Source organism: Polistes dominula, unplaced genomic scaffold (assembly GCF_049000335.1).
Source record: "Polistes dominula isolate Pdom_NZ unplaced genomic scaffold, Pdom_raw_medaka contig_22, whole genome shotgun sequence".
NCBI classification, from domain to species: domain Eukaryota; kingdom Metazoa; phylum Arthropoda; class Insecta; order Hymenoptera; family Vespidae; genus Polistes; species Polistes dominula.
The window spans coordinates 2,975,115-3,001,292 of record NW_028300966.1 but is presented as its reverse complement, the minus strand read 5'-3'; the positions used below and the strand labels follow the sequence as shown (position 1 = coordinate 3,001,292).

At 29.8% G+C, this 26,178-nt stretch overlaps 2 protein-coding genes across 4 annotated transcripts in view; one reads left to right on the top strand and one right to left on the bottom strand.

Moving 5' to 3' along the window:
* Positions 1-26,178, top strand: part of Syn (synapsin) — a gene marked incomplete at its 5' end in the record, with an annotated part of 42,790 nt that overhangs the window by 5,151 nt on the left and 11,461 nt on the right. The gene's annotated exons all lie outside the window — the stretch shown is intronic.
* Timp (Tissue inhibitor of metalloproteases) lies at positions 371-25,133 on the bottom strand. Of its 3 annotated transcripts, XM_015330903.2 has the most exons (6): positions 24,839-25,133; positions 24,318-24,469; positions 3,401-3,527; positions 3,202-3,284; positions 2,404-2,637; positions 371-1,906 (listed from the first exon to the last, which is right to left on the bottom strand). In XM_015330903.2, the coding sequence occupies exons 3-6, from the start codon at positions 3,525-3,527 to the stop codon at positions 1,685-1,687; spliced, it is 666 nt and encodes a 221-aa protein (XP_015186389.2). In that variant the 5' UTR covers positions 24,318-24,469; positions 24,839-25,133; the 3' UTR covers positions 371-1,684. The 3 variants fall into 3 exon arrangements, with proteins under 3 accessions (XP_015186389.2, XP_015186388.2, XP_015186387.2); XM_015330902.2 differs by lacking the exons at positions 24,318-24,469; positions 24,839-25,133 and adding an exon at positions 13,744-14,054; XM_015330901.2 differs by lacking the exons at positions 24,318-24,469; positions 24,839-25,133 and adding an exon at positions 4,697-5,225.

Genomic DNA, 26,178 nt, shown 5'->3' with positions numbered 1-26,178 from the left:
CTCAATAATTTTTCAATGAAGTCAAAACGTGAGTAAAAAAAAAAGAATTTAATAAATAACAATATTAATAATAATAATTATAATAATAATAATAATATCAATAATATTAATATAAATAATAAAATGATACGATCGTCGAATAATATTACAAAATAAAAAAAAATAAAATTAAAAAAAATAAAAATAATAAGAAATAAAAAAAGAACAAATCACAATTTGTTCGTTCGAATTGAATAAAAATGTTGATTAAAAAAAAAAATAATAATAAAAAAAATAGGAGTTAACTTAAAAAAACTATCGCTTAGTATTTACGTGCAAGAACAAAATAACTTATACGGATTTACAATATACACTAAGTGCTAAAATTAACGGGGTGGGGGTGGGAGTAGGGAATAGGAGGAAAAAAAAGGAAAAAAAAATTATAGGAGTTGAAAGAAAAATTATATACAATCTTCTAAGGAGTGGGAGGGAAAAAGCGCAAAAGAAAATTGCCTCTAGTCGAAATAGAAAATTTCTTTTCAATCTGTTCTACTATTTTCTTTCGTTTAATACGATTCCGGAAAATGAATGATCTCACGCACGGTTGAGTAAACGTTATTTCGATCGATCATCATTAACCCCATTACTACCCACCGTAACCCCCAACTGTTACACCCTTGGATACTACGAAGTCTTACCAACTACTGACCGTTGACAATCAAATTATTAATAACTTAATAAATGACAAAGTTTATACACGAGCTGACATCTAATACCACGAACTAGATCGATATATCTTTTTTAATAGTTTGTCATAAAATCGTGATTGTAACAAATTACTTTTTTCTTTTTTTTTTGGTCCCTCGAACACCTTTTATAGGATTTATCCTAGAAATTTATTCTATTTTTTTTTGTCTCGAATATACCTTTTATAAATTTATTTTTGAATTTTACTCTAATGCCTTTGTACTAACAATTTTTCTTTTACTTTCTTTTTTAATTTTATTCTATTTCTATTGTAAGAAATATTTTTCTTTTATTTTTTTTTTTTGTATCATCGTCATCATCGAATTATCGTTAAAAAAAATTGAAGAAATAAGTTCAAATAATTTTAATAAATATTAAAAATAAATTTAGATATTCTTAGCAATGATTTGAGATATTTATATTTTTGCATGTATTCGAAATATTTTTGTATAAAAATCAAATAATGCGAATTTTTGTTTCTAAATAAAAAATAAAATAAATATAAATATAACGTATGAAAATCGACACACGGAAGTTTCCTCTCATTCGATATCAATTTATGGAAAAAAAAATAATAATCAATATCTACGAAAAACGAGACGTGAAAAAAAGATAAAATTGTGAAGAGGGTTTAACTAGGATTTTTTTTTCTTTTCAATACACTTAGTTTATCGATCCAGGTTCGTTGATAGTATTTTCTACGGTATCGAGTCTATTCAAGTTTTCTATTTTCAACGAATGACTTCCATCCAAGTGCAATCACTATGTCAATTAAGAATTACGGTATGTCGGCGTGGATTTGTCGATTTCCAATATCGGCAAACATTCGTACTATATTTTTTCTATTCTTTTTCTATTTTGCGCGAGTAAAAGTGAAAAGAGAAGATTAGAAAAGAGAGAGAGAGAGAGAGTGGGGAGGGGAAAGATAAGGAAGATAAGAGGAAAAATAAACATTTCGTTAAGGTTCCCTTAATCTCTCCTGATCGCGTTTCCGTTGATATTCCTTGATGCATTTTTTGTATGGTACAGATGGTGTCCAGGAACAACCATTAGGTCCTTTTTTGCATACACCATATTTTTCTTGACAATCCTGTGGACCTGGTGAACTTTCCCATAGACAATGTTTTCCACCGGTAGATTCCAATACAGCACCTTTTCGCCACCAAGGCGTGTAGGATATCTATAAATAATATTATAAATAAATTCTTAGATTTATATATATATATATATATAAATCGTGAAATTGTTTTTCATCGATTGTTAAAAAAAGTTACAAAAAAACAACAAAATCAAAATTATTTTGTTCTGTCATCATCTTTGAAATAATTTTGAATTATAATTAAGAAAAACGAAAAAATACAATGATAATATTTCCAATAATCTTATTTTACCGATATTAATTCGAAAAGTATAAAAAGAAAGAAATGTTATTTATTTATTTATTTATTATATATTTTATAAATTAAAAGTAATGTTCTAAAAGAATTGTCAATTGAAAATATTATTATATTTATATTAAAATACTCAAACATAGATTTGATGATAAACTGTTTGCTCGAAATAATTTTTCAATCACAAGTATAATTTCCTATGACATATTTGAATAAAAATATTTTGTGAGTAACCGTGTAGAATCTTTTCTCTTTTTTTTTTTTTTTAATAAAATATTCTATTTACCTCGCAAACGCATCCATGACGATAAAGCAGTCTAAATCCTTTTCGTTGTCCGACGGGTACTTCGGATAAAGGAATGGCAAGATTGCAAATAGATATTATTGGTCTTCCTTCACTTATCATTCCACTGACGACGTAAGTTTTTCCTTCAGTTAAATCAATTATACCGCAAAGTGAACTGTAACCGGGCGTGGTAAGGATGTTCTTTCTCAAAGCAACTTCTGCTTCTGGAGATGACTAAATAAAAGAAAAATAAAAACAAAATTATATTACAATTTTTATTAAGTGATTACTTTTTAACAATTGTATATAATCTATATAATATATTATTATAAATAAATTAATATAATAATAAATAATATATATTATATAAAATAATATAAAATTTATATATCAATATATTTTAATTTTATTATTATTATTATTAAATTTATTATATTATTATTAAAATAATATAAATATATAATAAAAAATAATAATTTATATAATATTTTATATATATTATAAAAATTATTTATATATAAATATAAAATATTATATATTATAATAATATAATTTATAATATATATATATATTAGTTCTACTATTATTCTTCATTATTAGTTCTATACATCTATTATTAGTTATATATATATATTATTTAAGAAAATTTAAGTTTAGCTTTTTTTTATTAACGCATTACGTATAATAATCGCTGATCAATTATACTAAATTTATATTTCTAATGATAAAAAAATTTAAAATAAAATTTGGTCATAATCTGTACGATATACGCGATATTCAAATGGTTCATATACAAACCTTGAAAATTCTGTTAATCTTCACTTTATATTCCAACCTATCGTCGTTAATCGGAACGGCCAATTTTATCTTTACGACTGCAACTGCATAAAAAACCAGACAATACAATAATAACTCGCTTAAATAATATTATTACTTCACTTCGTATGTATTTAAATGTTTCTTTTTTTAATTTAAAAAGACAAAACGATTATATTACCAAAGTCTGCCCTGCAAAACTGTGTTTGAGGATGCGTTTTGGCGCAGGTACACGCCGTTGCACTTTGCAACGTTGTTAGGTATAATAAACCTAACAGTAGGTATGTACAGTAGGACGTTCGCCACATCTGTAAAGTAAATACACAATACAAATAAAACCTATTTACTACCACTACTATTACTACTACTACTACTAATTCTACTTTTGAAACGTGAAACAAGGAAAATTTGCAACGGCTCGTAAAGTTTCACGGTTTCTTAGTAAACTTAAATTTATATATTTTATGTCTATCTATTATTTCCCTAGGTTCCCTAGTTTTAAAAACTAACTCTTTGTTCGTGATAAAATCAACTTTTATTTTACCGACTCAATTTCGTTGTTTTTTCTAAAATTGTTACCACGAAAATTGGAACGTACGTCTTTCGATCGATAATACGAAAACGATTCTTTCTCACGTAAGATTTTGAAACGTGAGAAAGAAAATGATTACCGTGCATCTCACATTCTGTCAGAGAATAATGAGTAGGAATTTTGTCCTGTTCGGTATTTAAGTATTACGGAAGCTGTGTTAATCCGACCTAGTTTATCGATGGCAGCTGTACCATGGATCTAAACATAGCTGTAAAACGGTAACCAAAGTCGAACACGGTCTAGAAATTCTCAGAGCTGTGCCGAAAGATTCTATCGATGATGCATTTACTTATTTCTCTCTCTTTCTCTCTTACACACACAGTCTATAGAGAACTACTAACCGACCAAAAATAAACTTTCTAGGGACACTACTACCACCCACCATCATCATCATCATCATCATCATCATAATCATCATCACTACCTTGAAAGAGTATAACAAAACACGTAAAAACTAGCTCGATAAAAAAAAAGCTTCTTTTCCCACTCGACTAAATCTTGATTACACCCTTTTGGTCTATAGAAAAGAAGTGTTCTATTAATTAAATACATCTACGATGATGAATTATTCATATCTTATCGGTAACCAACTACGTCATTGAATTTTTTTACTCAACAAGCTACATCTGCGATATATTTTCTTGAAAATAATGTTCATTTAAATTTTACGATAACTAACTTTAGCAACGTTAAGTTGTAACTCGTTGAATAGATAGGCCAAGTATATAATACATATCATATACATTTATATAATGCATACATATACATATTGTCGAGTAACAACGAACGATCCTTGAAAGTTTAGATGGTCCAACTAACCAACCAACCAACTAGAGTAATGCTAAAGTACTTTCATTCGGACTCGTTGAAATAAATTGAAATTACCGTTTGCACACACCCGCATCTGCTATGCATCGACGTAAATCTTAAACAATACGCCGTGTACATTAAATGGAACTGCATGTATTATTAAGGTACTAAGATCAGCAACTCTTGGATATATTACTGTTCAAAGCTCACTAACCACCGTGACGTCTCGAGCAAGTAAAAGGGGAGAAAGAAACAAAATGAAACAGACAGAGAGAGAGAGACAGACAGAGAGAATGAGAGAGTGAGAAGCAAAAGCCAGACATATAAGTGCTTCTTCCGTATGCGGGAACATGTCTCGCCTCCGTCCCCTCTCACACTTACTCTGTATCTGTATACGGACATGCTGACCCGTTTTGCGCACCCAGCAATCATCGTTTAACATGCGTTTATACCAAATTTATTCCCTCTCGTCGTACCGAGCTTCTCTCTTGCTACGACAGAACCAATAAACTTTTACGGACTCGTCCGAGACATCGCATTTTCTTTTTCTTTCTTTATCTTTCTCTCTCTCTCTCTTTCTTTTTCTCTTTCATTCCTCTTCCCTAGTTTGAGAATTTATCGAACCGGCCTTTGAACACCCACCCACCCATCGCGACCGGTACCCCTTACCCAACGAGAGGAATTTTCTATCATTTTGTTTTTCTTCTATTATTATTTATTTGTTCAATATGAAATTACGATTCTATTTGAGGGAGTGGAACAAACAGAACTGTAGTTTTATTTTTTATTTTTAGAAAGTATTTATTTGTAGAAAGTAAAGAACTTTTCAATTAATTTAATGTAGAATCATTTTTGTAAATGCTTTAACTTGAGAATAACAAATACAAATATTGAATTTATTATTTATTATATAGAAAAGTATAGAATTATTATTAGGTTTATTACATTGGTATAGAATTTCATTAACCTTTTTGTTTTAATTTCGAAGATGAGTTAGTTATTATGTATTAGGTAAATAAAAGTAAATGTTTCATTTCTCGAATAAATACACGATCGTTAAAAACACGTATTTTCAAATCAATATCATCGTATAATAGAAAATGTATGAGTGTAATCCCGATTAAGGTTAAACTTAATATAATTAATTTCGAAAATAAGAAAATTATAGAAATTGGAAGGATTTACGCTTTAAATTGCAATCTCAAAAACGAGATCATCTCGCGGTACGTTTCACAAACCGTAATACACACATATATTCTGGTACATTTTAAATGCGTGAAATTATGCATTCGATTATGATGTCAAGGTAAAGGGAGATGTTATCGCGAGACCGCTTTTAAACGAAATAAATCCATGAAACGTGCGACGAATCGCGTAGTTGCTGTACGACAACGAGTAATAAAATAAAATTAAAATTAAAATTAAAGGAAACAGAAAGAAATGGGAACACTTTGATAAGCGATAGAATGTTACAAAGCCACCACATCTTTCTGGTATCTGTCACAATTATTATTATTATTATTAATGTTACCACAAAAAAATGCTATAATAAAAAACTAAGGAAGAGATAATACGCATGAAAGGACGAATGTGATCATCAGTTCGCATAGCAATAGATCATCACGATTAGTATGATAATGATGATGATGATGATGATGATGCACACAAGAAGTGTGTCTAGTAAAGATGAATAAAACGTGCGAATATTTTTGTCGGTATCATCATCGTCATCGTTCTTCAAGACATATATTTTACCCATGCGTGTGGGTGGATGTCAAACCTACCATAAATTCTTTTCGCATACGTCAATCATCTTTCTTTATACGATATTCTGGTGTCATACCTATTCTTTTTCTTCTTCTTATTCTTATTCTTATTCTTCTCGGGTATATTTCATATTTTTAAAAAATATTCAAATTAAATAGAGATATAAAAAAATACCAGAAAAAAGATAGGAAATAGAAAGAAGAAGATAAATAAAGAAAGAAAATAATTTGAAGAGAGATATACAAAGAATTTTCTTATCAATTTATTATAGATTTAGGCAAAGTAATTTATGATCAATAATTCCTGTCCATGGTTAGGGATTTGCGATCAAGTAGATTTAAATAACCATGCAAGGCTGTATTAATTAACCTTAAACTCAGAATGGGATTATACCAAGAGACAAGGAGAGGAGAGGACTGATGTAAAAGAAGAGAGAGAGAGAGAAAGAGAGAAGTATAGAAAGAAACAGAGAGATAGATAGAGAGAGGGGATGAGGGAGAAAGATGGGGGTAAAGGAAGGGAGAAGGTTGTTAAGCATAAATACGCGTCCGTGTATTCCTCGCGTTTCACGGTAAATTTATGATAATCTTAAGTGCAAATGTGATCGTGGCAGCTTTGAATACGATCACGCATTATTATCTTCTATTAAGCGTTTAGATTTTACACTCGAGAAACGATTAAGTATTCAATGCTAAACGCGTAAACTTGTGTTTGCTAATCGTTGATTACATACTTGATCGAGTTATTTTCGTTTCATTAGAAACGAAGGTTATAGACTATCCAAGAATTTTCTAATGATTTTTAAATTACTCTTAGAGTAATAATTACAATAAGATTATATGTTTTCACGTTGAGTAATATTTGATAAGGTAAAAAAATTTGGTTGAATTCATTTTTTGTTTGTTTTTTAATTCATCGGTCACATCCGACAAATATTTTATTGTTTATTTTTTTAGTAAACGAAACGAAATGAAAGATGAGATTCAATGATGGACCTTGGGTAAAAGTATCGCGTTGCTATATGCAAACCAAGCGCATATTTTGTTTCTTTTATTTTTCTTTTTCTTTATCGCGGAATGCACCTTTTTTGCAAAAACATTTAATATATTCTTGTACGTGAAAAATTGTAAACGTTTGGACACGAATTCTTTGATTTAAAATAGATATCTTGGGAATAAAAGTTCAAAATTTAAATAGAAAAAAAACTTTTTCTAATATTTATAATATATTATTATATAATATATATTAATATATATTATTTATATTTATTAAATAAATATAATTGTATTATATAATTAAATTGCATTAATAAATATAATAATATTATATATGAATAATTATATTATATAATAAATTTATATATTATTTATATACTATTATATAATATAATTTAATTATAATTAATATTATATAATTATATATATTATTAAATATTATATATTAATAATATAAATACATATTTACATATATTTATTATATTATTTATTACATATATTGGTTGGAAAAAATATTAGTATTTGAAATGATCACAAACGATTAATTTAATTACACACGAATGGATAGATTTTTAACGAAGTAGAATTTATATCATTAGTCTAATTGCAATTTATTCGGTTTCATTTGAACTCTTTCCTCCCTCGCCCCCCTTCAAGGTCGATATAACGAGCGTGAAATAAACTTTAATCTAATTTCGTAAAATGCTTCGTTAATCCGATTCTGTTGTTTGTGAATAAAAATAGAAAAAGAAAGAAGAAATGAAAGAGAAAGAAAGAAAGAGAGAAAAATATTGAGGGAAGGTGAGAAAGATCGGACATTTGTAAAAGGAGATAATTGTGTATAGAAAATCATTCGTGCATGGAATCACGAATGGTAGTAGAATTTTATACATATATATATAATCCATCTTTTCATTCGAGTCAGTTTCACGGAGATCAATTTAAAGCAACATGATCGAACTATGCTGAACTATTCTGTTCTTAAAGTTAAACCCTTACGTCAACGCTATCGCACAATTTGACCTTTTTTTCTTGGGTTTAAATAATCCTATTGAATAGATCATATTTGATAGATCTTATTTACAATCGACACAAACGTATTGTTAAAAAGTTCCATTGTAATGTTAGGAATTTTATTAAGAAAAAAAAAAATGAAATTCCTTACACTCAATGACAAATCCTATTTTCCTAATCGTACCTTTCTATACCCTCCCATACCCTCATATTTTTCCATAGTGGAATATAAAAAAAAGGATAGAAAAATATTTTCTCATACGAGAGCTCAATTTTTCTCAACGATTTATCACCACCTATCTGAAAAAACTCTTTAATTTTGAACTAACCGAAACCTGCACCAGTTGCGCGGGGTGGAAGGGATGAGAGGAAACACGTCGTCATGCCGGGTTCGAAATCAAAAACGTTGAGAATCTTTTTCCCCTTTTTTAATATATGCTCTAACGTAAATTAAACGAAAGTTATCGAATCTTCGAATCGATTAGATCAAAATTATTATACGATTGGATACGTCGAAATTAATTACAGTGAACAACGCGGTATTATTTGCTCGTGTGTGGTTCCGTTTGTTAGAATTTGATAGGTGGGTGGCAAGGGGGGGTAAGCTTTCAAAATTGTAGGTTGAACTCAAACTGGTATGCCGATTTTGTTGATCACTATATTCATCCAGGGAGCAAATTAGCTACGTCCTATTTCAATTAACATGTCTTTTACCTTTAGAGTGTAATCATTTTATTTTAATTTTTATTTTTTTTTACATTCACAACAGAGAGACCATGCTTGCGTGCGTGTCTTTGGATAGAAGAGAAAGAGAAAGACTGAGAGTATGAGAGAATGAGAGAGAGAGAGAGAGAGAATACGAAGGACCAATCGCGTCGTATTTATCGTTGCCCTTGCCACAAACGTTCGGAAGATTTATGCACGCCTTGCAACCAAGGGAGCAACCATCGATCCTTTTTCTTTTGGCATTGTGCCGACTGTTACTACGCTCGTATCTCACGAAATCGTGTTTCCTTTTAACGTCTTCTAAGCAAATCGTTTCTATTCGTCGAACGCCAAACATGGCTTGTGACATTAAACTTTCCCTTTTCGTGTTCTATTACTCTTTTCTTCTTTTTATTTTATTCATTTCTTTTTTCTATTTTACAACATCTATCTCTCTCTTCCTCGTGATCTTTGTAATTATTTTTATTCAATTTCATCCTTCCACCCGATAGATACATGATAGTATCAAATATTTATCGATCACTTCTAAATCGTTGATTTATTTAATAAATGCATATATGCAAATATATATATATATATATATATATATATATATATATATATATAATATATAGAATAATTTTTTAAATTATTTTATAATATTTAATTTAAATAAAATTATATTAAAAATATATTCTAAATATATTTAATATTAATATATTAATAAAATAATTAATATAATAATATATAATTAATATATTTTATTAATACAAAAAATAAATTTTATTTTTATAACTATATTTTAATTTTATATTTTTATAATGAATTTTTTTATAATTTATAATTATTTTATAATTTAAATAGATTATATTACAAATAAAATATAAATATATTTAATATTAATATATTAATGTAATAGATAATATATTTTTTTATAATTTAAATAATAAAATAGTAATAAAATATTTAATAAATAATTAATCCATTATTTAATAAAATAATTATTTAATAACTTATAATTTAAGTAAATTATTTTATAAATATATTTAATAAACGATTAATATATGTGTATATACGAGACGAGGTTTTTAATTAAAAACATCATAATTAAGAATAAGTAAAAATTCAAGATCAAAACTAACTATGAATATATTTTGATACGGTTCGTTATTGTTAAGATATTTTAATCAATATAATTATAAAAATTCGATTGAACAAGCGTTAAATTAAAAAAGTAATGTTTTAATAAAGTGCACGATTAATAAGAAAGATTCGCACACAAAGCATAATCATAATTGCATCGAGCAAGAATAAACGACAGCCCAATGGGCGTATCAGTTATAATACAGCTAGTAATTATCAATACCGCAGACTAAATAGCACTTAGACGAGATTATCAAATGCATTTACAATCTCGCGACAGAGAGTGACAAGACATTTTTTCGAAGAATATTCTTTTACAATGCTAGATAGAAATATAATATAATACATATGCAAATGATATGCTCATATATGTGCGTGTGCAATTCTTAAACCAATTATGATGAGTCAGAGGTTATTCTTATTAATCGTTTAAACAACACATTTTATACCATATATGGAAAGATTCGTTTGATAAATCAAAACCTTATCAAGTCCCCGGAAAACGATTATTAACAAAGTCAATATTTTCTTTATTAATCTTCGCTTCCGCGGAAACGTTAAGTTTTATCTATCGTGTTAAAAAAAAAAAAAAAAAAAAAAAAAAGAAAGATAGGTCAGAAACCGCAACAAGGTAGAAAAGGTTAAACCAGACTTTCCCTCCTCCCTTCTTCCTCACCACCAGACGAACCACATAGAGATCATTGTGAAATTGCTACTATGACGTCATAAGATAAGACGAGTCCACGAATCAGTGTCATGCAGTTGGATTACGTAATAGAAATCTATGCTAAATTATAGTAGATATATTACAATCAATGACAAACTGCGACTTGAATAATATCATTTTAAACGATTGTTATTTCTTATCTTTATAAATAAATCTAAGGTGTGTTAAAGGGATTTATCATAAATCCAATTACGATTACAATCATACTATCGGTAATATCTGTTGAAAATAATTCTGATTAATGAACGTTGAAATAACACTGTTACTGATATAATCATATATTATTATTATTATTATTATTTTTATTATTATTAATTGGAGTTAGTAATACTAGAATTTATTGTCACAAACATCAAATCATACTAATGTTCTTGTCCCTGCTCAAAATCCCTTCACTTATGACCCTCGGTACCTTATTTCGTTAAGATCTATTCAAATATTGTTTTCCCCCTTTACGTTTTGATTTTATCTAATGGTCTTTTCCCATTAGGGATTGTCTATCACTTGCATTAGTATTAGTGTATTATTATTTTTATGTATACATATACGTCATATATGTGACCTGTCCATCTTAATTGACACGAATAATCGTAACGTTACTTTTTTAATAAATCAATCGATACCGCAACACAATTATTCATTTTAATTATTTATGATATGCGTACAACAATATTGTAAATAAATTCATTTAATTGAATTAATTACCGACCTAAAATAAATGATAAATAGAGACTCGTATATAGAAATTATTCGTAGAAATTGTTAAATATCACCAGATCGAAATAAATAATACAAACGATAAACAGCACACATGTCATTTTAAAGCTTCATGATAATGTATTCGAAAAAGAAAAAAAAAGATGAAATGATGCTGTAGGGAAAAAAAAAATTTCAAAAGTAAATTCATATCTTTGTCTTCGATCTTTTTCCGAAGGCATATCTGATTAAAATGACTGTTATATTATTTATTAAAATGCCATTGATATATTACACGGGTTAGTAAATAAATGTTGAATTTAACTTGTAGAAAAGGAAGAGGATAACTAAGAAGCAGGCAGATGCTGAACGTAGACAGGTGTTAATTACATGTTCGATTGATCGTCATAAATTAAATTCCTACCGAGTGATCGAACCGACATAACAACCATGTTGTGTCTGTCGTAAAAAAAAAAAAAAAAGAAATAAAAGAAACATCTTATACACATATTATATTCATTAAATGGTGCTGAAGCAAAAATGAGAGAAAAAAATCATTAAAAAAAAAAAAAAAAAAAATATTTAAAAACATCCTACGTAAATTGAATGTGCTTCGAAAGTGTCGTGAAAATACCGATATAACGGAGATGATATATTAAAGCATCAAAAGTATACACGGTTAACGATAAAAACGTGAAAGCTTCTTTTTTTTTCTTTTTCTTTTTTTTTTTTATCCCATGCAAGGTGTCCGTCTCACTTTTAAATAAATTTTTAATTTTTAATTTTTAATCCCGTCCATCGTAGTAAAGTGTTTTCTTACAAAACTCGTTTAACCATTCTTGTATCAATTACAAACTTAATAAGAATCTAAATAGATTACTCGCAGTATAACATAATAGTTTTCACGTTTAGATCACGTTATTATCGTGAACACGAAAAAGAAAAAAACCATTTTTTTTTCTTATCTTGATTTTATCTCTATTATTTTTTTTTTTATAATTATCTATATAGAAAAAAAATTATTGAACAACTTGTCGTAATTCGAAAAGACTTACAGATTGTTAGTGTAGGTTAATATAATACATAACTCACTTAATGGTCCATTATATATACGAGGGAAAGAATCTATTACGAGAGAAGCACGACTGTCTCGTATAGTTAACGTCCTTTTCACACGTTTTAAAGCATACTATTCTACCGTTCTTAAACCAACCATAAATACTTTGCTTTTCTATTTGAACTTTATGTTATGTATGTTAGATATTTTGTTTTTTCTTAAATTTATAATTGGAACAAACAACATTTGCCAATGCAATTTTTAAGAAAACGATCATTGCTAAACATATATGTTTTTTTCAAATGTGTTTCAACACTATTGTCACACATGTATTCAAAACTACGATTAAAATTGATTATTATTGAAAACTAGACGAGACGAGATGCACAGCATTACATTAGAACAAACAACATTTGCCAATGCAATTTTTAAGAAAACAATCATTGTTTCAGTAATTGTTGTCCCATTATACTTTTAAACAAATATGTTTGTTCCAAATATGTTCTATTCAACACCACGATTAAATTCGATTATTATTGAAGACGAGACGAGACAAGATGCATGTATACTATTAGACACACGAATAACCGTGTTAATCATTGGCAAGGTGAAAATTATTATCGTCTAAAGTATGATAAAAATTATTATCACTAACACGACAAAACTCAATCTTCTTGCAACGTGCTTTAACACGTAAATAGGTATATACACCAACATAAATATATATATATAGAGATGTTACTTGTCAGATGTTTTTCAAACAATGTATAAACGTTCGATATAATATTAGCAAGAGAGAAAAATGGCACGAGTAAACATCTCTATCGGGATCGTTAGATTAAAAAACTGGTTTATTATTATCATCACATTATAATTATTATTATTTATTTTTTATTTAAAAAGAAAAAGTGTGAAAATATAACACACACCACACACAAAATAAGAAAAAAAAATCACGAATGAAAGAGAAAGTACGCAAGATAAATAATTGGTGTGTCTCCGATCGAAAAGAACTAACCTTCAACTGAAATGTCAGCAGCAAAAAATATCTTCTCCTTGCACTACGTAGATCTCTTTTTATTTTTTATTTTATTCTCTCTCTCTCTCTCTCTCTCTCTCTCTATCTCTCTCTCTTAAGAATAATAAAATCAAAATAAAATCAGAATAAAATCAAAATAAAATCAACGTTAAACCGGATCGTGGAATATGTTGTTCGAAGCAAGAGAAAAAATCAAAAAAAAAAAAAAAAAAGAAAATAAAGAAAAAATGGATCCGTAGAGCAGGTGGGTAGCTTCTAAGACGCGGTTCAAAGCAAGACTGCCCCAGTTCCATCGTATTACCGCTATTATATTCCGCAGCAGCATCCGTACATGCGTGTAACGCAGAAGCAAGCAAGCAAGCAAGCAAGCAAGCAGGCAGGCAGGCAGAGGCACGCAACACCAGCCAAGAGTGCTGATCGTCGGAATCTCTGAGCTCATATGCCATTTGCAGAGGCGGTCGTAAGTACAAAATCGTCGAGGACCGTATATGCCATACAAACGAACGAACCAACGAATGAACGAACGAACCTAACGCACGCACGCATACGCGTACCTTTTTTTACTATTTTCCTTCCTTCCTTCCTTCCTTCATTCCTGACTTCCATTCTTATTTTTTTTTTTTTATTTCTTTTCCCTTTCTATTCAACCTCCTACTACTATTCCATTAAATGCATCCAGTGAATAGTAGAAGCAAGAGAAGATGTTTTACGTTGCACACGTTGCAATGTAAATACTTTGATTTTCTATTTGAAAGTATATATGTATTTTGATATATGTTGTATTGCTATTTGCTATGTATAGTATATATTTAATATATATTTTACTATTTGATATATATAATATAAATATTAAAATAATAATATTATTATTATATAATATAATAGATAATATAAAATATATTGTATAATATAATATATAATATAAAATATATAATATAATATTTGATATATAATATACTTTACTATTTGATATATACTTTACTGTTTGGTATATATAGTATATATTTGATATAGTATACTTTGCTATTTGATATATATACATATAGTATATATTTAAACTTATAGACATTATTTTCTTTATTTTTTTTTTCCTAAATTTACAATTAGAACAAACAACATTTGCCAATGCGATTTTTTTCTTATCTCTCTTCTTTCTTTCATTCTTTTTATTTTTCTTTTTTCCTTTTTTCTTTTACCCATTCGATGATTAATCACAAATAAAAATTGGTCTTGAAATGCAAGAGAGATAATATACTTTAACGTTAGTAACTCGATCGATCTTTCGAAAATTCGTCGATGACTCACTCAGGTTGCCCGTTCGCGATTACTTTCGGATATTTTCGCGAGAATGCATCGTTGGATGAAAACAAAATAAAAAAAATATAAATAAAATATACATGGGATGCACACATTTGTCAAATGACGTATGCAGCCAGGTTATTTTTCGATTTCTTTCTCAAGTTTTTATTATTGTAATATTATATAGAAAAATTGGTCAAAAACAAAAATGAATTGAAAATACATACGGTACATATATACATACGCGTATCTTTACGATGATTAATTTAGCAACGTTTCATTTTCTAATCTAGCCACTTCTAAACACGAATCTAGGTCGCGCAAGCACGGATCGCAGCAATCTTGATTGGAATCACCGACAAGTTTGAACGATGACGGAAAGTCGTCATAGTACATTTACAAGTGTACCATTATTCGCACGAAATATAATAATAATCAAAAATACGGAAGCAGAAGAAGGAATTACGTTTACTACTTTACTATATAAAGGGGAGTTTTTTCTTTTTTTTAAATGCTTTAGAAAAAGCTTTGACACCTTTGCATATATATATGTGTGTTTATATATATACGGGTTTCTCGTTCTTCCAGACGATTCTTTTTCTTCGTCAACGTTTCTAAAGAGACATTCGAGTAGTATGTTTGTCGAATGAATTTTCATTTGAATTCCGTCATGGCAATCAGTTGTGCAAACAACCGAACACAGTATTTTAACATTTTTAAACGAACGACTCAATTCTTTACCACGATTACGTTGAAATGGATTTAACCAAAAAAAAAAAAAAAAAAAAAAGAAATAGGAAAATACTTTCCTTTGATTCGTCTCTTAAAGTATTTTATAAAAAACTTATATTTATTTATATAGATATGATTAGAGTTTTCTACGTATATTGCGAATTAGAAAAATGATCTTGTTTTTTTTTTTTTTTAACTACATTCTAGTTAATCGGAAATATCCTGTCAGAGAACAATCGTTGATTCCTAGTAAGATTACATTTCTTAGAATAAAAATTAATCGCCATTTATTATTACCTAGAATAATCCATATCAAATTCTTTTGTTTCAATTAATCTATTAGTTCAATTGAACATAACATAAATGTTAAGTAATAAAATAAAATTCTCATGAAATATAATAATAATAATAATAATAATGGTTTAATTTTGTTACGTGTTATAAAAGCAAGTTACGAGTTATAAATAAAACGTTCGTTGTAGAACTAAAACTAAAACGGAAATAGATCTTCTCTTGCTCTAGACATTTTCACACGGAATCGTCGAAATAAGAATAAAATATACACCATCGAAATAGCACGCGTGATTTCTTGGTATTAGTTCATGTTGACTCTATGTATTTTCGCGTCTAAATATATATACCATATCGAAAGGGAAGAAAGTTTTCCTAACACTATGACGAACTATGGACGCGAAGAATGATCGAATTTCAAGTAAAATTCACGGCCAAATACTATATAGATCATTTGTACCCATAATTATAAAAGTGATTTAATTCTAAGTCATATATATCTTGTTTCGAGATATTTAAAGGATTACATTTAAACACTAAATGAATTCTATATAATAAACACTATTTGACTATTCATTTTTGACAATATCGTGAAAATTATATTGAATTAATTTAATTTAAAATAATATGGTGTGAAATAACTGATAAACTTATTTTTTTTTTACATTTTATCTTAGATCACTTTCATAATTATGGGCAACATTTATCGTCTACTTTTAGGTGTTTATAATCTATCGGCTTAAAATGAAAAACAAAAATCATTTTTAAATTTGGTATAAACAAATCGTTTACTAAACGTGTTTTCTATCATAAACGAAAATTTCACTGATGCAAATCGGAATACATACACGTATACACTCACACATGGGTCGAGGATTCATGCCTCGTGAAAAATAAAAGATGAGATCATTTTGGCGCGTCATGCAAATCCACATGAACTCGTTGCTCGCGATTTACATGGATTGTTGCCGACCAAACGTTCATAAAAAAAAAAAAAAGAGAAAAAATACTACTTTACTTGAATCAATATTTTATTATCGGCTGAGATTATATTTTTGTTTTCTTACCAATACACAACAGATATGTACTTATATCTAACGATAAAACGTTTTTTCGCGTTAACAAATTTACAAGTAAGATATGACGTACTATTAATTTTTTTATCATTTTATTTTAGCCCTCTTTCTTTTTTTTTGTTTTCTTTTTTTATTCTAAAAATGAGCATATTTCTGCAAAAAAGTATTTTTACGCGCTTATCACGATTCTCGTTCAGCGGTGAATGAGATTGTTGGCTGCTGAGTCACGCGTAGTAGAGAGACACGTAATACATACACATAAACACACATATACACAAATGTATACACACATATACATATACTGAGTTAGCCCGCGAAAGAACGCGGCAGCATACATCGTTGTAGTTTTAAAGAACGCGCGTGCGATGTATATAAAAAGATCAACGAGAATCGCGAGCTATAAGGTTCTACGTATTTTATAACTAATATCATGAAGAAGAAGGTTCCCCCTTCGTACAAAATTATGCCAAGAATTTGTGTTAGATTGTGTGTGTTGTGTATATAAACGATTTTTCATTTCTAACGTAATAATTTATAATTTTTTAATACGATTCGTTTATTCATTGATATTATTTATTAGAATTTATTTTTTTTTCTTTAACCCATTACTCGTCACAATACGAAAATGCAAAAAAAATAAAAAAGTTAAATTAACTGTATAATGATATTTGTACTAAAAAAATAGAACTATTTTTGCAACAATTGTTTGTTTTTATTTAAATATGAGAATTATTTTATGTCATTAATTAATGATTTAAAATAAAAAAAGAAAATTTTTAAATATTTTTATAAAGCATGAGATGTACGATCTCAGATTTTATTTCATTCTGAAGTAGCAGTTATTAAAAATGCGTCCCAAAAAACGGTCATTGGTGGGTAATGGGTTGAGAAATAATATGACCAAACGAGAAATAAATTATACTATGACAAATATCTAATTTTTATGTTGTTGTCATTAACACATTTTATCGTCAGATAAAAAAGATTGATTACCTTCTTAAATATACAAGGTGGGTCACCACATTTTATCATCTAGATTTACGTTATTATTAACGAATCGAGAAATAAATGACTCATTAACGTTTCTTAATGTATATGATGTTATTTTCTTGCATTCATTGACGATACAATCCCTCATATCGGCCATTGTAGTCGGAGGCTCAGCGTAAACTTTATTTTTTAAGTAGCCCCATAAGAAAAATTCGAGGGGCGTTAGATCTGGTAATCTAGCCGGAAAATGAATGGGCCCACTCCATCCTATCCAACGATTTGGGAAAATTTGATTTAATGTATCTCTTGCTATTCTTAAATAATGAGCAGGGCAACCATCCTGTTGTATCCATATTATTTGTCGTGTATGCAATGGTAAATCGTCTAAAAATGTCCATAGAGTTTTGATAAGTCCATCCGTTAGCTCTCACGAAATCAAAAGACAAGCTGGAATTAGCCGCAAATGCATTTTACGCATACTGATAAAACACAAAAACCATTCATATCATGTATCAAAGGTTCAAGAACTGACCGCAAATGACTGTTATCAACGTTTAGAATTTTGTAATTGGGCTCTCACTCAAAGAGACAACTTTTTCATCAATGTCATGTTCACAAACGAAGCAACGTTTACGAAAAATGGATCAATGAATTCAAGAAATGCCCATTATTGGTCAACGAAAAATCCTCATTGGTTTAGACAAATGGATAATCAACATCGATGAAGTGTAAATGTTTGGATGGGCATACGCGGCGATAAACTTATTGGTCCATACTTTATCAAAGGATCACTAACCATCAGTATGAACCCCTTTTAAAACCATTCAACTCCATGTGAAACATTGTCTGATACGCGTAATAATAATAACGTAAAACTAGATGGTAAAATGTGGTGTGTGACCCACCCTGTATATAGACAAAATATCATAAATAATAATTATTATTGTTTTGAGATACGAATATGTATGAACGTATTACATTGAAATACGAATAGAAACGATTTCATTGTATATTCCATTGATGTTTAGAGATTTTCACGAAATCGTAACGTAATATATATATAAAATGATAATACGAATGTCATCCACCGTATATATAAATTGCATGACTAGAAAAACTGACGGTCTCCGGTAGATTCGTGATGATGTAACCGGCAAAACCGCAAAGACCACACCCCGCAAAACTGACGCAGCCACGTGCTATTTCGTAATCTAACAAAAACTTTTTTAGGCAAGGCCATAAATGTATAATAAGATCGTGCCTTGCATAGGTATTGTATACTATAATACGTCATGCATTTAAAAAAAAAAAATCTATAGTACGAGAAAGAAGAAGAAGAAAATCATATGTTAGTTTATTCCTGACTTTTAATAAACAGGGTGAATGATAATGATGAAGATGATGATTCATCGTACTTCCAGAAAATCCCATAAGATTATGTATGCAGGTATATAACACCCATAGTCATCGTCATTCTCGTTACCCTAACCGTCCTATCATTCCGTGTCCAATGTAAACCTTCCCTATATTATCATTTTATTTTCCCCCTTTCCCCCAACATTTTTTTGTTTTTCATTCTCGCTTCTTATCATCGATTCCATAGCATTAAGAAACAGGAGAACAAGAATTTATTGAAATTTCTAGTAATTATGCAAATTAGATCGGTAACCGTGTGGTTTAGCAGCTCATTTATTAGACCATAATTAACATTCTCGCGATATATTTTGCTTCCTATTAGATTTATTTTAACTAAATCTTAGTTATCGGATTTTATATAATATCCTTGAATGTCGGGATAGATGAATGGATGGATGGATGAATAGATAGATGAATAGATAGATAGATAAATGAAGGTGTAGAATAAATAAAGATAAAAAAAATATAAAAAAAATAAAAATACACGGTCCAAGTATACTTACTACCGTGTACTGTGTCGAATTCAAATTATACTAATTAAGTACAGCACGCTAACTCCGTAGAACATTCCGTAACTCTCGACCGCAGCAGACACGTCAGATGTGCAAGAAGATGTTCCTCTGCGGTTTGCAACTAATTTACATCTGTCACTTTACGAGACTTTTCTTTTTATTTTTCGTATATCCTAGAAAACTCTCTATCTATCTCTCTTTTTCTCTCTTTAACTCATTTTATTTTCTTTTATTCGCAAATATTATTGTTTGCATTGTTACTTTTATTTTCTTTTACGTAGATTTTTTTTACTTGTGTGTGTGTGTGTTTTTTTTTTGAATGTTGATCAAAAAGACGATACTAGAAACCATTGAATAGATAAAATAGTAAAAAGAGGAAACTATGTGCGGCAGTTGTGTGTTCTGTATTGGTACTAAATGTAAATTAGCATGCTGCTATACGACAACGAATATCGTTAATGTCAAAAGAAACCGCACAACGGTTGTGTGCTGCTTTGTGATTTAAAGTTATACATTTCTTTTAACTCCTCTCCCTCTCTCTCTCTCTCTCTCTTTCTCTTACCGCCCACAATCTTTCGTTTCATACTAACGCCTTTTGATATTCTATCGTTCGAGATTAAATAGCATCACTCTCTCTTTCTCTTTCTTTTAATAGCGAATGATAATTAGCTATTACTACCTATGAGACGTTTATTAAAACGTTCAAGAAATAAATTAGATCTTCAAGGTTAATCATTAATTTCTTTTTTATTTGTTTCATTTTTAAGTATCATCATACCATGCGTAAATTCATTACTTCGGACAATTTGATGGATGATTTATATCGAGAAACGAGAAATGATTGGCAGATTCGATTCCCTGATTATCAGTGAACACGTACTCGCTAAGTATAATAAAATATCTTCTCTCGTAAGGAAAATCTTATGCTAAGAGAGGAACTCGTAGTATTTTAAAAGATGCGACAAGAATTTTACATGAACTTCGCTCGAATAAAAATTATTTTCAAGATCTCAAATTACGTTTACAATGTGGGTGTTACAATGTCAGGTTCCAAAAGGATTAAAGAAGAATACGATCATTTAAACAAATCTATCGAATGCATACAAAACGATGTTACTCTCGAATGAAAAGTAACCATTGATGAACAAAAAAAAAAGTACAAATCATACAATTTATTTATGTATAGTAAGTAATGTTATTGGTATTACTATTGCTACTGCTGTTGCAACTAATGCTATACTTGAGCGATAAACTTGCCTATTCGCGACTCTAATCTTGGCTTAAGTAAAAGACATTGCCCGTTTTGTCTAGGGTTACTCAAGTAGTATTCCTCGAAAGGAAATAAACTTTCTTAAAGAGAGATAAAGAGAAAGAAAGAGACTATGTGTAAGAGAGAATGAGTGAGAGAGTATGAGAGAAAAGGTACATACGTTAGGCAAAATATGCGAAGGTACAACTTAACGTGCACACATCAAACGAATGGTACGTACATACACGTGTGTGGTGTACCTACGGTGAACACGAATATATTTATATGTATATGTGTAATGGTGTGTGTGTGTGTGTGTGTGTTGGTAGAGGCCGGCTGGTTGGCGCCACTCGGCCCGCCACATATATCGAAGTAACGCGTAATAAATGTAATATTATACACGTCGGTGATATAGCAACGTACCCCACCAGACAAGGTATTGTAAAAAGATGAATTATAATATCACCTTTCGATCGTAACCCCCACCCACCAGTTTCCCCCTCACACCCCCGGCGTTTATTTCGACGATCAAAGGAAGAAAAAAAAATATATAAAAGAAATCGAATGAGTCGCGAAAAATTGTATTTTTACCATACCTGTTACTCGAGGAGTAAAGGTATAATTTGAACGAGAGATACAGGATGGGGGAAAAATGAGGGTGGAAGAGGGGGAAATTGTGAGAGAGAATCAGTCGATATATATACAAGGTATTCCACCTTCCACCTTTCAAAGTCGATAGAAGTACGACGTCGAATAGATAACGGAAACTGGAGCGCGGTGACTTGGAATCCGTGCAAAAGTGATAAACTGTTAGAGAGAGTATGCAAAGAGACAGAGAGAGAGAGAGAGGAGAAAAAAAGGGACAACTCTCGCGAGTTCTGAGTCATCGGTGCATAAAGCGGAAAATAAGAGGTTGAAGTGTCAATTGCGTTTCGATATCGAGAGTTGGATGATAACCACCATCGTTGAAAATTGGGACGTTCGAAAGATCGAAATGGAAGAATCGAGAAATTTTAACGATACGAATCTCAACACTCAGCTTGGGTGTTGCAAAACAAAAAAGAAAGAAAAGGGAGACTTTGAAAAATAAAAAAAAAAATAAAAAGGAAAGAATAAGTGTAAATGAAACGGTGAAGAGTTGAATGGAAAGGTGCTAATTATCTCGAAATTCTTGATATTGTTAGTTAACCGACTATGCACTTCTGATATATATATGTACATATGTAGGTACGTACACGTATGCAAATGGTATGAAGCGCGAATCGAGCGCAATGTTATTTCGGATGTCCGCGCGCAAACGTTGCCAAGAAAATACTCTTGCAAAGACACGTTCACGTGGGAGAAACGATCATCTACATACGCATACGTTGTTCCTCTCTACAACAGTCCCGATCTCGTGTATAACACATTCGTTGCATGCATATATTACATATATAAATATATATATATATATTGCTAAGCTTACATATTTTCCAACATTCCAGATGAACCTAATGATCTTATTTTTTCACTTAATAAAATGCTAATTAAAAATCACGACTAACGAGGCCGAACGGTGGATCATTAATGAGAGCCAAAATAAAAAAATGAATATAGTAATCTTTTAATTGACTTCTTCATTGACTTTACTTTTGGTATACTACTTCGAAAAAAAAAAATAAGGAAAACTTTCGTCGTTATAAATTATCGAACACAAATTGGTCAGTGTGTACATAGTTATTGCGCAGGATTTTTCCTTAAACGTAACTAATGACAGTATTGCCAAGTATAGCAAACGATTAGGTTAGACTCTTGGTGGTTTCATTTGAATTGAACGTTTTAAAGGTATTTAGGGCGGGCAGATTCCAAGGATACTATCTCTCGTCTTTTTAAACTAATCAATCTTTGAAACTCTTGTAATATTTTTTTACTTTTTTAATAATCTATTTTTTTTGGTCTGTTTAACAGTATATCGTTTTAAATAGAACTCTAATTTTCAAGTTCACGATTTAAATCATATGCACGTATAAAAATAGAGAGAGAGATTTATAGTAGATATTTGATAACCAAAATGATTTGATAAGATAACGATAAAATGAAAAAGCAAAATACAATCTTTCGCATTATTTTATTGTAACAGACACACACAGGGTACGCAATATTTAAACCTCGTAGGCAACCGCCATTGATGTCAGATAGAAGCAAATCGATAATCGTCATTCGATAAACTCTGTGGTCAAGTTTATTTACCGATGATATCATCGATAATACTCTCGGTGACGTGATTCTATGAAAAATGGTAATTGTATCGTTAAAATATAGTTCACCATTAATGATAAAAGAAAATTCATCGGTCCCTTATAATAATCGCGATTATTTCATTCATATATATATTTATTCATAATATTTACCCTATCATCAATGAGAAATTGGAAAGATTTATATTTCAAAATAAATTATCCCTTATTTTGATCTTCGATTGGAATCATTTTAAAATCAATATCTTAAGATAAACTCTTTGAATTATTTTTAAACTACGAATAAATATAATAAAATCATATTTTAAAATATAAAGAAGAATTATATTTAAATTTTAATATTTATTAATTTTTTTTAATATTTTATATAAATATAATTTATAATATGTAAAATATAATTTAAATATAATGATATATATAATATATAATATTTTATTATTTAATATACAGACATATATAATTTTTGTATATAATAAATATAATTTAAAATGTAACAAAAATTTTCTTATTGACCAAAAAGCAAAAATAAAATAAAATGAAATTAAATTAAATTAACTACAATAAAATAAAATAAAATAAATTGTATGAAAATAAGATAAGGAAAAAAAATCAACAAAATTATGGGATACGACATAAGACACATTCGCAACATGATTTATCAAAAGTATATATGCAATATCCCATGCAAATAATACAATCCTAGAGAGTAGCATGTGAAAATCGTAACCAATAGAGAGAACGATATAGATACCTTTCTCCGTGACCCCTTCTTCAACGAGTAGAGATAGAAAGAGTGTAAGAGAGAGAAAAAGATAGATAGAGTCCTTCCGTTAGCGGCTTTTTCTTCTTCTCGTCGATGTTTATTTGTGCGCGACCTTTCCTCTCTTTTCGTCTCAGCTTGACCTTAAAGAGAAGTCACGCTAAATTATCCGTCCACGTATATACCAAAAATAAGCGAGCTCGGATTTTGGTCAACCACCCCTTTTCCTCCCTCTCGCTTAGGGTTGGATAGATTAATTTCTTATGATGACTTCTTCCGACAGCAGAAGAAGATAAAAGGAGATGAACTTAAGGGGTAACCAGTTATGATGAAGTGATTCTTTTTATTTATTTTTTTAATTTAAAATCACGTTTTATAAATGAGTATCAACAATATCAACAACATAATCCTTTCACCACGTTTTAATATATCAAATATTAAAAATTATGAAAAAAAGTGAGAGAGGGGAAAAAAGAAAAGATGACAATAATCTAAAACAAAACAAACAATACCTAAATTTAATTATTAATAAACGCGTCTCAGGTATTAGTAACACACACACTTTCTTTTCGTTTTAAAAGTCCCACATTAAAAAACATAGATAAATAAATAGGCAGATCAAGAAAGATAGAAACATAAAATGACAAATAAATAAATAAATAAAAAGAGGAATATAATCGTTAAAGATAGATATCTTATTTTTCACGTGTTTCGATTAATTGTACCGGCAAAAAGTTATCTCCACAAGTAATAGGAACGAACGAACGAATGAACCTTTCGCGCGCGAGCTTCGAAAAGCAATGCAAGCACGAACGACACGAGAGACTCTCCTTCCTTCCTACGTTCTTACGTCGTTCCCGGCACGCTCGATCTCTATCTCACTCTCTCATTCCCTCTCTCATTCCCTCTCCTTCTATTTGTCTCTCTTACTTTCTCGGTTCTTCGTACTAACTCGATCTTTCTTACTCTCTAACATAAGCGCCTATAGTCATCTCGATTCCTTTCTCTGTCTCTCTTAAACCTATCAAGTATCTCGATCAGTCTTTCTCTTTCTGTCCCCCACTCTACTGACCATCCATAACTGTTCCGGTCTCTTTCCAGTCTTCTTATTTCTATCTCTTTCTCTTTTGCTGTTTCTTCTCCCCTTGCACCTCGTTCCCCTTCACGTCTTGTCGCACCTTCAGGCGACTTCTTACCTCCTCTTTGTAATCAAAAATTCAAACTCTCTCTCTCTCTCTCTCTCTCTTTCTCTCTCTCTCTCTCGTTTTCTCCTTCGTAGATTGGATTATCCATCTCTCACCGAGTTATTTGTCTTTTCTCTCTTTCTCTTTCTCTTTTTCTCTTTACTCTATTGCTGGCCCTTTGAAACCTCCCACGCACTCTCTTTTACAGTCCTTCTTTAAGTTTCTTAACATCTTCTCTCTCTCTCTCTCTCTCTCTTTCTTTCTATCTTTTTCTCTGTTCTTTCGTCATTCTGTCGTTCGGTCTTCCTATCACGAGAGAACCGACACGCGTCCAGTCGTACTTCAAAAGAAAGAGAAAGAGAGAGAGAGAGAGAGAGAGAAAAGGGAGAGAACTTTTGCCAACACCTACGAGTTCGTACAATTTCCTCACACTTTTTTTTTTTCTTTTACCTATATATTTTTTTAATTTTTTTTAAATTTTTTTTTCTTTCTTATTTTCTTTCCTTTTTTTTTTTTTTTTTTTAATGCAGACAAGTCAGACAAGCAAACTTTACATCAAGTACCATCGAAATCTTTCGTCTCTTTAAATCACGCGCTCGTTTTAAAGGTCTTTGATAACCCCGACGATTCTGGTTTTAAGAAGTCCAGGACCTGGACTTTCTTTGGGA

Coding starts and splice junctions, on each gene's coding strand:
- Timp (XM_015330901.2), bottom strand. CDS start 4,774: ATGCAGTTCCATTTAATGTACACGGCGTATTGTTTAAGATTTACGTCG. Junction 2,638..3,201: donor AGATTAACAGAATTTTCAAG/GTTTGTATATGA, acceptor TCTTTTATTTAG/TCATCTCCAGAAGCAGAAGT. Junction 1,907..2,403: donor GTCATGGATGCGTTTGCGAG/GTAAATAGAATA, acceptor TATTATTTATAG/ATATCCTACACGCCTTGGTG.